The 13,341-nt window shown below is 50.7% G+C and overlaps 1 protein-coding gene across 1 annotated transcript in view; it reads left to right on the top strand.

The window, feature by feature from the left end:
* LOC309848022 (O-acyltransferase like protein-like) overlaps positions 1–13,341 on the top strand; it is a gene marked incomplete at its 5' end in the record, with an annotated part of 61,418 nt that overhangs the window by 24,027 nt on the left and 24,050 nt on the right. Inside the window, 4 exons of the mRNA XM_082698983.1 lie at positions 2,048–2,189; positions 3,331–3,539; positions 7,551–7,730; positions 8,523–8,625. Coding sequence (XP_082555109.1) covers positions 2,048–2,189; positions 3,331–3,539; positions 7,551–7,730; positions 8,523–8,625 — 634 coding nt within the window. The remainder of the gene's footprint in view (positions 1–2,047; positions 2,190–3,330; positions 3,540–7,550; positions 7,731–8,522; positions 8,626–13,341) is intronic.

Below are 13,341 nucleotides of genomic sequence, written 5' to 3'. Positions count from 1 at the left end.
GACTGAGCCACCCAGGTGCCCCTCTAAGTTACATTGTTTAAAAAAGGTTTTTAAGAGTGTAGGTAAACTATGAAGCTTTTTGACATCTTGATTTGGATTTCCTTGTGGCCTCCTGTCTGTGCTGTGCAGTTAAGGCAACAAAGGAAGGTTCTGGCTGCTGTGGTCTCCGAGGGCGACTGACAGTCCCCTCAGGGATGGAGCTGGGCTTTGCCTTGTAGTTCTGGGAGGCTGACTTTCTCAGGGCATCTGGGGTCATCAGGCTGGAGGGCCTGGTTCACATGGACCAGAGGCTCCACAGTGGTTTATGGATCAAACAGAAGCCAGTGAGGACAGACATGGCAGCTGGTCAGTACGCTTCTGTTTGAGTGGAAGGTTTGTTTGGTAAATTCATGTGGGACCAGGCAGTAGCCTGGGGAGGGGGGCATTGACTCAGAGCAAATGGAATTGGATAATGAGGAAACTGCTGCCGTGTCCCCTTTGGGGACCTACTTAATGGTCACCCTCGACTGTGCTGAGGACACGTGGACACCTCCTCCTTCCTAGTTCCACCCTTAATAGGTTACGATTAAGAGTCACAATTAACACATATTGTTAATCTTACAGTAGATCCCAGTGATCTATTGGGACATTTCAGAAACCTTCACACTCATGGGAACAATGGGTATTGGAGACAGAAGGAACGTTAGAAGATGTCATGTCCAACTCACACTTCCTCATTAGCCAGAGGAGGAAATGAGACCCAGAGAGGGGAAGTAACTTTCCCAGGGTCACACAGCAAGCAGGCTCCAACCCAAGCCTCCTGAATGCAAGTCTAGGCCATGCATTGTGGTGAACTAAGGTAGAGTGAGGGAATAAAAAGTCCACACTCACAGGTTCACACAGATCTGAGCGGATTCTGTCCCCGCTCCTGGCGGCAATAATAGAGACAGCTGATGTTTACTGAGCTCTGACTGTACCAAGCACTTGCTAAGTCCTTTATAGCCATTGCTACATTTGGTTCTCACAACAACCCTATAAGGAACTGTTAGCTCCATTTTACCGAGGGGAAACTGAGGCATGGGGCAAGGAAGTAACTTGTCCATGGTCGTATTATAAAGGATAGATCCAGGCCCTCGAACTGCAGGACCTGTGTTCCTAGCTGCTATGCTTAAGTGCATGAGCTTCTCTAAGGAGAGTTTTCCTTGTTTGTAAATTAAGGTAAATAGTAGTTCGTTGTAGGTTTTTGGTGAATTGAAGATAATGACCGAAACATGTCTCATACCTAAATGCGCTCTGAAGACTGTATTTTTTTGGTATTCCTCATTGCCATTGCTATTGAATGAAAACATACTGAGTTCCCAACCTTTGCTGGACTTTTGGAAGCTCCCTCGTCCTGTGGCGCTCAGCGCATGTGCCCTGATCAGTGGTACGAGCTCCTGGTTTCTTTTTAGAAATGGAAACTCTCAGGTCCCACGCCTGACCTACTGCATCAGACTGCAGGGAAGGGAGGGAGGGAGCCGTCCATGGAGCAACCCTCCCGGTAATTTCTGGGGCCCGTGAAAGTTCAAGACCACGGCCCTTGTCTTACCACTAATATCCCTACTAACTACTGACAGTGACCATGAGCTGGGCCCTGAGTTGGTGTTTCTGAGTTTCCACTGTAGACCGCAACTTTCCCCGGCCTGTGGGCTTCCGTCGTATTTTTTCATCTCACATTGCATTTATCTCTCTCATGGGAACCTGTTTCCAACAGATCTGAGCTGGCGATGGCGCCTTTTATGATTGTCCTTCCCAGTGCTGTGCTGGGAAAGGATGCGGGAGTCTGGGCGGACCACGGGTCCTGGAGAAGGCGGTCCACACTGCACTGGGCTGAGTTCCCCCTTCTGTGACTCTCAGCAACTTCGTGCCTTATTTTCCCCTTTCCCCCATCAGATATATGAAAAGCCAGCTGCTCTTTTTAATGTCAAAGTTTTGTTTTGAAGTAATAAATATGAAAACTCTTGGAAAAGTAGATGTATTGCAAAATAAAGTATTACTAATACAATCTCTTTTTTTCCCCCCTTGGTAGATATTTTAAGATACAGAAATACTTCATTTCTGGCCCCTTCTCTCTCTCTCTTTACAACAAATTCTTCCTCCTCGTCTGGCGTGGCTGTGGCTAGATGCGCTTCTGGAAAGTTCCCCTTCGACACCTTTGTCGCCGTGTGTCTGTGAGTATGGGCATCCTAGGTACCTGGCTGGGATGTGTATGTTAGGGCTATGTTATCATCTTCCACTCTCCAATGATGCATTGTCATTTAATTTTCATTCCCGAGGGATGTCCGGCCAGGGCTCCACGGGAGATCACTATGTACCTTTAGCAAGAAACTTCGGACGTGTTCGAGAGGAAGGCTGGCCACACCCACAAGTGATTGAGTCCCAGAGTCACTGAGAAATGTGTCCTGTCTCCAAATAGTCCTGTTCTTAGGGTGTGAGTTCTGAAAACTAGTTTCTTTTATCTGAGGCATGGCTTCTCCCACGAACACCTCAACAATCCTGCTTCTAACTCTTGGTTTGCATCATGCATTGTCCTCTAATAGAATTGCTGGCCCGTGGCTGGAATGGTTGGTAAGAAGCTTTCCCAAAAACCTCACTTAAATGACCACCCTGCTGGGAGACGTCCATGTCTACACCACCACCCCGTCACCCGCATCAAAGGCTACCCTTATAAAAACCAGTGCCAATTTGATAGATTAAATAAACTGGTTTAATGAACATTTTTAAAAATTGGTAACAAGGAGTTTCCCCCCAAGTTTATCTGCATTCCTATGTTTCACTCCTGTTTCTATGCGTGTGTGTGAGCTGGGTTCTTACTGATCTTGAAACTCATAATGCAAGTGAAAATACAAACATGCAAGTAGCTCCCTCAGTGTTTCGGTTGCTTTTGTTTATGAATATTTTTTTACAATTATAATAAGGAGTTTAGTTAAATCTGTTCATCTTTGACTTTATCATTTCTTTGAAAGATTTTATTTATTTATTTGACAGAGAGAGATCACAAGTAGGCAGAGAAGCAGGCAGAGAGAGAGGGGGAAGCAGGCTCCCTGCTGAGCAGAGAGCCCGATGCGGGGCTCAATCCCAGGACTCTGGGATCATGACCTGAGCCAAAGGCAGAGGCTTAACCTACTGAGCCACCCAGGCACACCATTTCTTTCATTTTTTATTCTAGAACGCCACTCCAACCCCTTAAAGCTGTTATCTGTATTTTGGTGGGGGGCTTGAGTGGTTTGTTTTCCCCTGGGCTGTTTTCTCTCATGTTCCTGTGGCCCTGGTGTGAGGTGAGGCTTCGTCACACTTGTCTTCTCCCTGCAGGTTCGTCACCTTACTGGGCATCTCCTTGCCCCTGGCTGGGACCATCTACGTGGCAGCCAGGGAGCGGGGGTCCGACGGCAGGTCGTCACCTGTACCTCCGGCCACCGACAGGAGTCTGCCTCTGAGAGAGACGCAGACGGATGAACCAAGAAGCAGAACAGCTTGCCCGGCCCATCTCTCACTATCAGGAGCCCCGAGCAGAGGAAAAAGTAGGCATTTTAAGAGCCCAAGACCACTCATGAGAGGTGACTTAGATGAGTCACAGCTGGAAAGTAAAGCCTTTGGCGCTGGAATCTGGTGAATGCCGCAGGGCTTCCGAATGCCAGTGTGGAGGCTGGGTCTCTGCTCGTTACAATTCAGTCTTTGTTTGCTATCGGAGTGTTAAGGCGAGGTCGCTGAAAATGCTGCTTTCTTCCTCGGGTACAATTGTCCAGTGTGTCTCCGTGCTACCCAGCGACTAGGTCAGAACGGAGCTTGGGTCGCTCTGGGTAATCCTTTAGAGAACAAATCCACGATCCCAGTGTCTATGTTCACTGTCGCAGCTACGCACATGACTCACAGAACCTTCTGGCATCACTAAGGTAAAGGATTTACATTCAGATGAAGCCAGGGGAGTAAGTGCACAGATGGTTAAAGGCTGGTGGAGGGCAGCCGACCCCGGAGCTAGATAACCTGCTTCGGGACGGGAGAGCTGGACGGCGGTAAGCGGTTGGTCACCTTGTGTGGTGTTGCAGTAAAAACCAAGAGCATTTCCTTCATTTCTACCTGCCCATGTGGCAAGGCAAAGACCACACACACACACACACCGTGAAACAAGAAGAGCATGCCTGTCGACACTTTTAGAATGCAGGGACTCGTGCCTGACAGCCCCTGCAGGTGCATATAATGGCCTTTCCCTTCCTCCAGCTCAGGGGATTAAAAAATAAGACAGAGTTTCAGTGAATGGCCCAAAAGATTATGAGAATGTGATCGAGTAGCTTCGGGGAGTACATTCACTATGGAGGGTGCAGTGATGATTTTATCCAATCCTGTTTGGATCTTCAGGCAAAACCAAAAGCAAATGTAACCCCAGTGCAGACTCCCAACACTAGGAAAGTAACACAGAGCATTTTTGTGTCTGATGGTGTAGACAGTTTTGTGTCTGATGTGTCCGGATGGTGTAGCAGAAGAGCCGAGAACGCTCGCCCTCCTTCCCGAGTTAGAAGGCGCCTGCTGGCCTGGTGGTCCCACCGCACCCGACGTCCTCATTGTGGGAAGCATTCACCGTTGGGCTCCTACACGGAGTCTGTCCCTGCTGCTCTGTAATTTCTACTCTCAGGCCCTGGTTTGGCCGTTCAACCTAGTCTCTTGTTTCTATTCCCCCATATCAGATACTGAAGGCAGTTATAATGGGCTCCCCCAAATCTCAGAGCCCCTCAGCGTCTCCTCGTGGAAAGTGGTTCAAGAACTTGACTCCCCAGCTGCCACGTAGAATTCCTTGGGTGTGGCAGAAAGACCCCCTACTTAGCAATCCCAGGTCAAACCTGTCTTGGTTTTGAGCTCTGCCCTTGGTCAGGTTGTTTGACCTCTAGGAAACTCAGTCTCCACGTGCGTAAAATGGGGGCATACAATGGAATTCGTGGAGGGAATTAAATGAGATACTGTGAACCATCCTCCTGATTCATTGCTCTTTTCCTCATTCTCTTCCTTTAAGCCAGAAGGGGGCAAGGAGGGGGGCAGCTTTAACTGGCCAAGACCTCTGCTAACACTGACCTTGTCGAGGCCAGCCTGGTTCCCGGCACCTGCCACATGCTTCTAGTTATCACACTGAGGGGGAGCCCACAGCCCCCACATTCACCATTGCCTATCAGCAGGTGGAAGGCTGAGCCTTGGAGCTTGGCATTTTAAGGCCAGATCACAGGGTTTTAGGCAGACACAGCTGGTATGGAGTCAGCAATCAGCCACTGAAACTTTAGGGTTTTAGCCCAAAATAGGACTCTCTGGGATCAGGATACAAAGGTTATGTTCGCTTTTTCAGCAGCTACACTCAAGTGTGGCTTCAGGAACGTGTGTGGGGGTGGGGGTCCCATGTTCTGTTGCTGCAGCAATATATCTTGTGTTTATACCATCAGAGTAAAATATCATATCCTGAATGGTTGGAAATGAAAATTGAGATGGAGAGAGCCCTAGGCTCAGCATCTTTTTCCTTCTCCATTTTTCCACTCACTAGCGAGTCAAATCAACATAAGACTACCGTGTCTTCTAGAAGTTTAGAGCCAAATTGGGCATTTCAGAGTCTTGGTTCTTTATCCTCCAAATAATCACGGCATTCGCTTAGAGCGGTTTCCTGTTCCATGAGCCTGTCGTTTCCTACTTAGATGAGAAAAATATGAGAGCATGTTCGAGGAAGCTTCCATGAAATAAATAGCCGTGGGTTTCAGCCCCTGGAAGTCAGGGCTCTTAATCTGTGGTCAGATGCTTGAAGTGAGCTCACAGTAATAATCACTGAGAAAATCCAAAGGGGCCTCGACGCTTTCCAACACATCGTCATACCCCGCCATGGTTCTCCAACCTTGGTGCGCCTCGGAAGCACCTGGAGGGCTTGTCACAGCCCAGGTTGCACGGCTGGAAAGATTCTGAGTCAGTAGGTCTGGGACCTGGGACGGTGCCTTTCTAACAGGTTCTCGGGTCATGCTGAAGCTGCTGGACTGGGGTACCCCCACCCCCCAACTATGAGAACTGCGGATGCATCATTTCACCCGATCCTCCCCAGGCCCCTTCGGCTTCTCCTTTCCATTTACAAATGAGTACAGAGAGGCTGTTCTCCTCCGCACAGACCAGTTATTTTCAGACACTAGTATAAGCTGCTACTAGTTAAGCTTACCCGCAAGCAGAATTTAGATGGAAAGAAAATCAAATGGTAGCAAAATGTATTCAGTCCTCGCTTGCCAACGTAGACATCAGGCTGGATATTTGACAAACGTGCTCAAGTGCTCCCAGGAGCCCGGCCAAAATGCCTGCTCAGTTTAAAAGTGAGGGAAGAGGTCCCGGGAGGCAGAAGGGTGGGTGATACTGGGTAGAGCCCGTGGCCGCCTCTCTCCACGTGGCAGTGGCTTCTCAGGAGCCTAGGGGAGCCGGGACTCGGGGCGTGGGACACGGCTGACTGTGCCGTGCCAAGCGCTGGTGAGCTCCGTGCCTTCAGGCAGGGACACTGGAGAGTGACTCCGAGGGAAAAACTCATATTTACCGCTGGAACCTCAAAAAGTTGGGCAATTACATTCTCCCATCGAAGAAGCTGCGTTAGGTTTCCAGCGCCTGTTACACCAGCTCTCATCTGGAAGTCTCAGTTCTGCAGCCTTGTGCCTGCAATGTTTAAGCCCAAGCCACATGCAGGAGAAAGCACGAGTCTCTCGGAGTGGCTTGAGCTTTCCTTCGAGGGTCCCGGTTCCCAGTTCCAGCTGTCTGGCGTTAATCTACGTGAGTCCAATTGAAATTTTTTAGAAATTAAGAGGAGTAAGTGAAGTGGAAGGGATGAAAGCGATCGGGCTTATCGCAGTGAGCAGAGCGGCTGTGATGTCACCTCGTTTGTCCTTCATGGTAACCCTAAGATTGTGGGATCTACTTTGATTCCCATTTCCTAGATGCGGAAACACAGGCACAGAGGGGTTAACTGACTCGCCAGAGGTTACAGAGCGTCTAGGAAAGCACAGGTGGATTCGGAGCCAGGAGCATTTCACTGTAAGGCCGGGCTCCTTAGCGGCTGTCCTGCCTGCCCCTCTGTTTGCACCCCTGCACGTGACAGGCAGGGGTGTTGTTTGCAAACAGTTCTTCCTTGGGAAGACAGAAGGAATGCCATTCCGAGAGGAACGCTGGCTTTATGGAGCCGGTGGTTCCTGAATGATCTCTAAGTCCCCCCCCCCCCCACACTTTGTAAAACAGGACAGGGGTCAGGTGCTGGCATTCCTGGGGCCTGAGCTCGGTTAGCGTAGTCTGTGCGTGGCAGTGTGGGCACCGGCCACCAGCAGGCATGCTGGGGCAAGTCCAGGGTTACAGACCACATCCGAAACTGCGCAGACAGAGCAGGAGGGTACCCCGGGGAACTGGGCTGAGCAGCCCGGGGTCCCAGCGAAGATGTGTCTGTGTGACACGGTGTGTGTGTGTGTTTCAGCTCTTATTTGTGGGGCAGCGTGTGGACCGACCTGGCTCTCAGGGTGGTTGGTGACACCTGCGTTCTCGTCCAGGACTTTCAGGAGCCATGGAGCACGCTCTGAAATGCTTCTCTTGGCAGAAGACCGTGCCGGCCGTCTGGACATTGGAGACACCAGGACGCACGTGCTCCGTGCTCAACGGCATCCGGGTTCTGAGTCTCCTCTGGATCGTGTCGGGGCACACCGGGCAGATGACCGCGTGGCTGTCTTTGGGTGAGGAGAACCGACGAGCTCCCATGAGCAGTGGAGGGAGAGAGAAGCTTCCACGCGAGGGGAGCCCGTTGGGCCAGGGGCACAAGGCTGCACCTTCCCCCAGAGCAGCTTTCCGTTTTAGACACACAGCCATGACCTCCTGCAAGCGAGTGTCCCAGGCCAGTGCCCAGCTGTCGCTTGACCTCCTCCTGGGTATGAATCGGGCCCCTGAGGGACAGGAGCACGGTGATACCCGAGGATTGCGTAGTCACTGTCCAAAGAGCTGGATTCCTTCTAGTAATGATGAAGGAATCCAGAAACTGGTGTTTCTTTCTCCTGGAAACACAGTCATGCGAAAAGGGGAAAAAATACTGGGCACTGGTGTGAATTAGTGTTTCTCCGCCTTCTGCCTGTTGCCTCCCTCCCAGTGCATGCCAGGAGGATCAGCCCTTGATAAGTGGGGCCAACCCGTGGGGCAGAGTTGAGGGGAGGTGTCAGCCTGGGGCGGTTTGAAGAAGCTGCCCGGCCATCTGCACCGGCCCGTGGTGGGGTGACGCTGCCGTGGCCCCCCGTGGAGCTATGGGCCCTGGGAGAGAAGGAAGCCGCTCAAAGCCTCGGTTACCACTCCGTGGTGGACACTTTGAGGTGCCTAATTCTTAATCCAAGACACCTTCTCCTCTCAAGCTGTGGGGCTGCCCGAAATCCTCTTGAGGTTAAGAAAGTTGAAGGCGTTCCTTTTGCTTGTTCGGAAAACACAGATCCCGTGACTTTCTTCTGGGAGACAAAAAGACACTGTGTTCGTGTCTGTTGCAGATAATGTGCTCGAGTGGAGAAAGAGAGTGCTTAAAAACCCCCTCTACCTTTATTCTCGGAGCGGCCCCTTCTACCTGGGGGTCGACACATTCTTCCTGGTCAGGTAATGGGGTGTTTTCTCCGCTGTTGTATGCACGTGGCTGTTTGGGGATGTGTGCGCGGGTGTGATGCCATCATGACTTTAGTGAGAAAAACGGAATGCCTCCCATTTATTCCGCGCCCTGCCCTCCCTTCGGCCGGGCTGTAGATAGCTCTGCTGTCCTTAGCTCCCTTCTTTTGTCTACTCGGTGTGTAAAATGAGTTGGGATGGCTGTCAAAGATTTTATTAATGTAGTCGAGAGAGAGAATGAGAGCTAGAGAGTGAGAAAGAGCAGGAGCGGGGGGAGGGGCAGAGGGAGAAGCAGACCCCCCACTGAGCAGGGAGCCCCATGAGGAACTCAAAGCCAGGACCCTGGGATCACGACCTGAGCCGAAGGCAGACGCTTAGCCCACTGAGCCACTCAGGTGTCCCTCTAAATTTTTTTTTAACGAAAGGAGATTTTATCAGACTCAAAATGGTTTATTTCAGTGATTCTCAAATTCTGGTCCATGGACGGATATAAATCCATGATGAACTTAGCGGTTCTCACTAGAGTGAATCGTGAACAAATCTGAAAATGGTGTGACATTGCCTAACGCTTTCTTTATCTAAACAGACGACTGAGAGGCCCATTGTCTTTATCGCCTGATGAATGTCAGGCGGTGTGTTAAGTGCTACAGCTTTACCTCACATAATCCTAATGATGCCCCCAGAACAGGGGACCACCAAGTCCCCATTTTTCATTTTTTGCTGTTGCTCAGGTGAAACCCACATTAACATGAAATCGAGCCCCTCGAGTGAACCATCCAGCGGCACTTAGTACATTTCCAGGAATGGGCCACCGCGCCTTCTAACTGGTTCCGAGAAACACGTTCGGCAGCCCCACCGGAGCCCTCATACCCACTGAGCAGTTCTTCCCCACTCCCCCCGCCCCCAAGTCCTGGAAATCTACTCTCTGAATCTGCGGACTTACCTCTTCTGGTTATTTCGCCTAAATGGACCTCACAGCTTCTGGCTTTTTGGTGCCTGTTTCTTTTAGTTAGTGCGCAGCTTCTGAGGCTCGTGCCTGTTGTGGCAGAACAACTTCATTTCTCTTTATGGCTGAGGATAGACGACAGAATCTCTACTTTATTTATTTATTTTTTTTAAGATTTTATTTATTTATTTGACAGACAGAGATCAAAAGTCAGCAGAGAGGCAGGCAGAGAGAGAGGAAGAAGCAGACTCCCCGCTGAGCAGAGAGCCCGATGCGGGGCTCGATCCCAGGGCCCCGAGATCATGACCTGAGCCGAAGGCAGAGACTTTAACCCACTGAGCCACCCAGGCGCCCCGGAGTCTCTACTTTAAAGGAAAGACTCCTGAGCCTGAGGGAGAGCGTCCCGGTGTGGACCCGCCCAGGGAGGCTGACTCTGGAGTCCACGGTCTCTGACTGTCTGTGCTGACTGTCTCTACCTCCTTTGGGTTCAATGTCTCTTCCTTCGCGGGGACATGGTGACCGTAGACGCAGCTGTTTTCATCAGGTGCTAGGCAGTCATCCATCCCACCATCACCTACTGAACCCCTGCTTGCACGGCCTCGTTCTAGGCCCTGAGGCTACAACCATGGACAAAACAAGCAAGGACTTCCTGTGGTCCCATGAGTGTGTGTGGGGGGGTCCAGCCATAAGCAAGCAAAGAAATAATTTTTTAAAATGTGGTCATAGCAAATACTAGGAAAGAATACGACAGTGGCTTGTCTGAAACCGTGGTTTAGAGTCGTCAGAGAAGGCTTGTCTGTTGAGGGGCTGTTGGGACTGAGCGGCAAGAAGGAGCCGGCCATGGGAGAATCCAGGACGGGAAAGCTTCAGGCTAAGGGAGCCACTAGTGCAGACGAGCTAAGGAGGGAGAGAGAGAGAGAGAGGGGAGGGGAGCGAGAGAAAGAGGGAGCATTTGTTCAAATACTGCCTTACCCTCCTTGTCCTCCTGCTGGTCCTCCTGGTTTAAAATGGACCCACCACCACTCTTAACTTCCTTTTTCCTGGTTTATTTTTTCTCTTTATCTAACATACTTAGAGATGCCATTTATTTATTATTTCTGTATTTATTGTCTATGTTATTTATTGTCTCCACGGGAATATAAGGCAGGACTTTCTTCTGCTTTGGGTCCTGCTGTCACTGACCTAAGGTAGGTGCTAAGGATATAGTATTGCTCAATAATGATTTCTTTCTTTCTCTTCCTTTCTCTCTCTCAATCTCTCTTTCTTTCTTTTTTCCTTTCTTCTTCTTTTGGAAATGGTTTCTTAATTGCTTTAGCTCAAGCCTCTGGTGTGATCATTTCTTGGGGGAATGCACAGAAAGTAGGGTACAGAATGAGCTGAGACCTGGCCGCCAGGGCTAGGAGGTGGCCAGGGTGACCGCTGAGTGGCCCAGACAGGCAAAGGTCAGAGGCCACCATCTGCAGGGTTGGGGAACCATCAGGCACCAGACTTTCCAGGAGGGCACAGCTGGGCCTAACCAGGCAGGCAAAGCCCAGCTACGGGAGACCTGGGCCAGCCCCTTGAGGGTGGGGAGGTCAGCCCAAGGGATCGCATTCGAAGTCCAGAACTCTGTCCCCTGCAAGAGGACTAGTAAGAACAAGGAAAAAAAAAAAAAAAAGGCACCGAATGCTGGATGGGGCTGGTCGGCAGAGCTCCAAACCGAGGGCGAGAGCTGGCAAGGACGGATCAGGATGGCTGGAACCTGAGCCAGAACTCAAGCTGGAGGACTGCCACCAGGAGGGAAGAATGAAGGCCTGAAAGGCCGCTGGTCATGCCTGGACTATCGGTGCGAATCTCTGCGATAACAGAGACGCCGTTGGGTCGACCCTGAGATAGCCACAGCACAGGCCAAGGCTATGAAATTTCAGATGTCGAAGAAAACAGCGCGGGGACGCCCCTTTATTGTAAGGACTGCATATCCGACCCCCGGCTCGTTCGGGGGGGCGCTGGGCCTCTTCTCAGTGGCTCTGAGAGTCTGGTCCCAACCAGCTGTACTAGTCTCCTCTGGAAGGTTGTTACAGAGGACCATCCCAGGCCCACTGGATCACACTGCCCAGGCTGGGAAGAATCCCTTGGGGTGCCGCTGCCCCCTGCGTGAGCCCCAGCGTGAGGAGCTGAGGACAGTGGGTGCAAGCCGGCAGCCCCTGAATCAGCCCAGAAGACCACGACCCCCGTCTCTTTTCTCTTTATCCCTACTTGCTTCTGCTTCTCGTTGTCTGTCTCGCGAACGGTTTCCTTCCCCTCCTGTATTCATTCTGTTTACTTTAGAAAGGGCACCTTGGGAGGCCAGCGTGGGTCGGTTGGAAGAGCAGTCATCTCTAGATCTCGGGGGTCATAGGTTCAAGCCCCACGTGGGGGGTAGAGAGGACTTAAATAAATAAACTTAAAAAAAAAAAAAAAAAAGAAAGGAAGAAAAAAGAAAATGTACAAATTCCCTTAAATAAAATTTTCATTTGGACAATGGGACTATTCCTAAGTGAGTCCTAGTATTGCCATCATGCTAAGAGCCTACAGTCTTTTATTCCATACACAGTGGACCCAGGCAGTTGGAACCAATGTCACGCCCATTTTTACAGCTGGGAAAGTTGATGTGCAGAGACGGAATAACTTGTCCCAGTCCCCCCCAACCCCGGTCAGGAAAGTTAGAATTAGAACTGAAACATAGTGTTTGTTTCGGGCCCAAAGCGCAGCTTACCCACCATGCCAGTCATATGTTTGTTTACGTGGTAAAACTAAAGGCTCCTATCGCGAGGGACGGTCGGGGTCCCTTTCTACCGCTCCAGAACCTCTGCGCGTCTCTACCGCACGACTGTCCTCTTCCCCGCTGGGGTCAGGTCTCTGGGTCTTCCCAGCATCCCATAGAGACGGCTCCTGCTCACAGCCCGTTTTCCCCACCAGCCTTTCTCTTTGGCCCCCGGAAGAAGGGAACGGCAGGATGGTGTTTGCCCGCACACAGAGACAGACCCCGATTCATTCTTTCCTGACATGGAGAGGGGGCCGGCATTGGAATTGGCTGTCCCACTCCCACAACTCAGTGCTCCTTTCCACACGTCTCTATCCACTGTGTTCCTATTCTAGTGACTCCGACTTGCTGCGTTTCAAGGGAAAGTCATGCTGGCAGAGAACAAAGACGTTCTCTAACCCTCCCTGAGCCCTTCTAACACACACACAGCCCTCTTTTGCAATAGAAAATGCATTTGTTCCTTAGGGAGACACCCACAACGATCATTGGCATCCATGTCAAAAGGTCAGGAAACTCCCTCCCAACCTTGCTTATCGTCAAGCTAGAGCTCAGAGATGTCACCTGTTTCTTTAGCTGAGCGTTCCGGGTAACAAATCTGGCATCAGGATGTGTTGGTGGAGAATCTTGGGCAACCCACTGAGTCTTTGAGCTTCAGTTTCCCTATTAGGAAAGCAGGGATGGTAGTATCTTCTCTTTTACCAATCACTCACTCCATAAACACTTATGGCAAAGGACTTTGGTATTGCTCTTGAAGCCAAAACAACCCCGTTAGCAAAGGTACTTTGAAAACAATGTGGCTTTGGATGTTATCATTTCTAAAGGCTAATGTCCTCTGATTCTCTCCTCCAGGCCCTTGGTCTGCTTCCTGGCCACGTGGCGGTTGGGTGGGAACTAGGTCTGCCAGTGAGGGGCACCTAGTGTGGCCAGTGTGCTAAGAACTTTAAACAGATCCCTTCTGGGCTTGAGCATTTAATTGCTGGTT

This window comes from Mustela nivalis, assembly GCF_964662115.1.
Source record: "Mustela nivalis genome assembly, chromosome: 14".
NCBI lineage: Eukaryota > Metazoa > Chordata > Mammalia > Carnivora > Mustelidae > Mustela > Mustela nivalis.
This window is presented reverse-complemented; position numbering and strand designations above follow the sequence as displayed.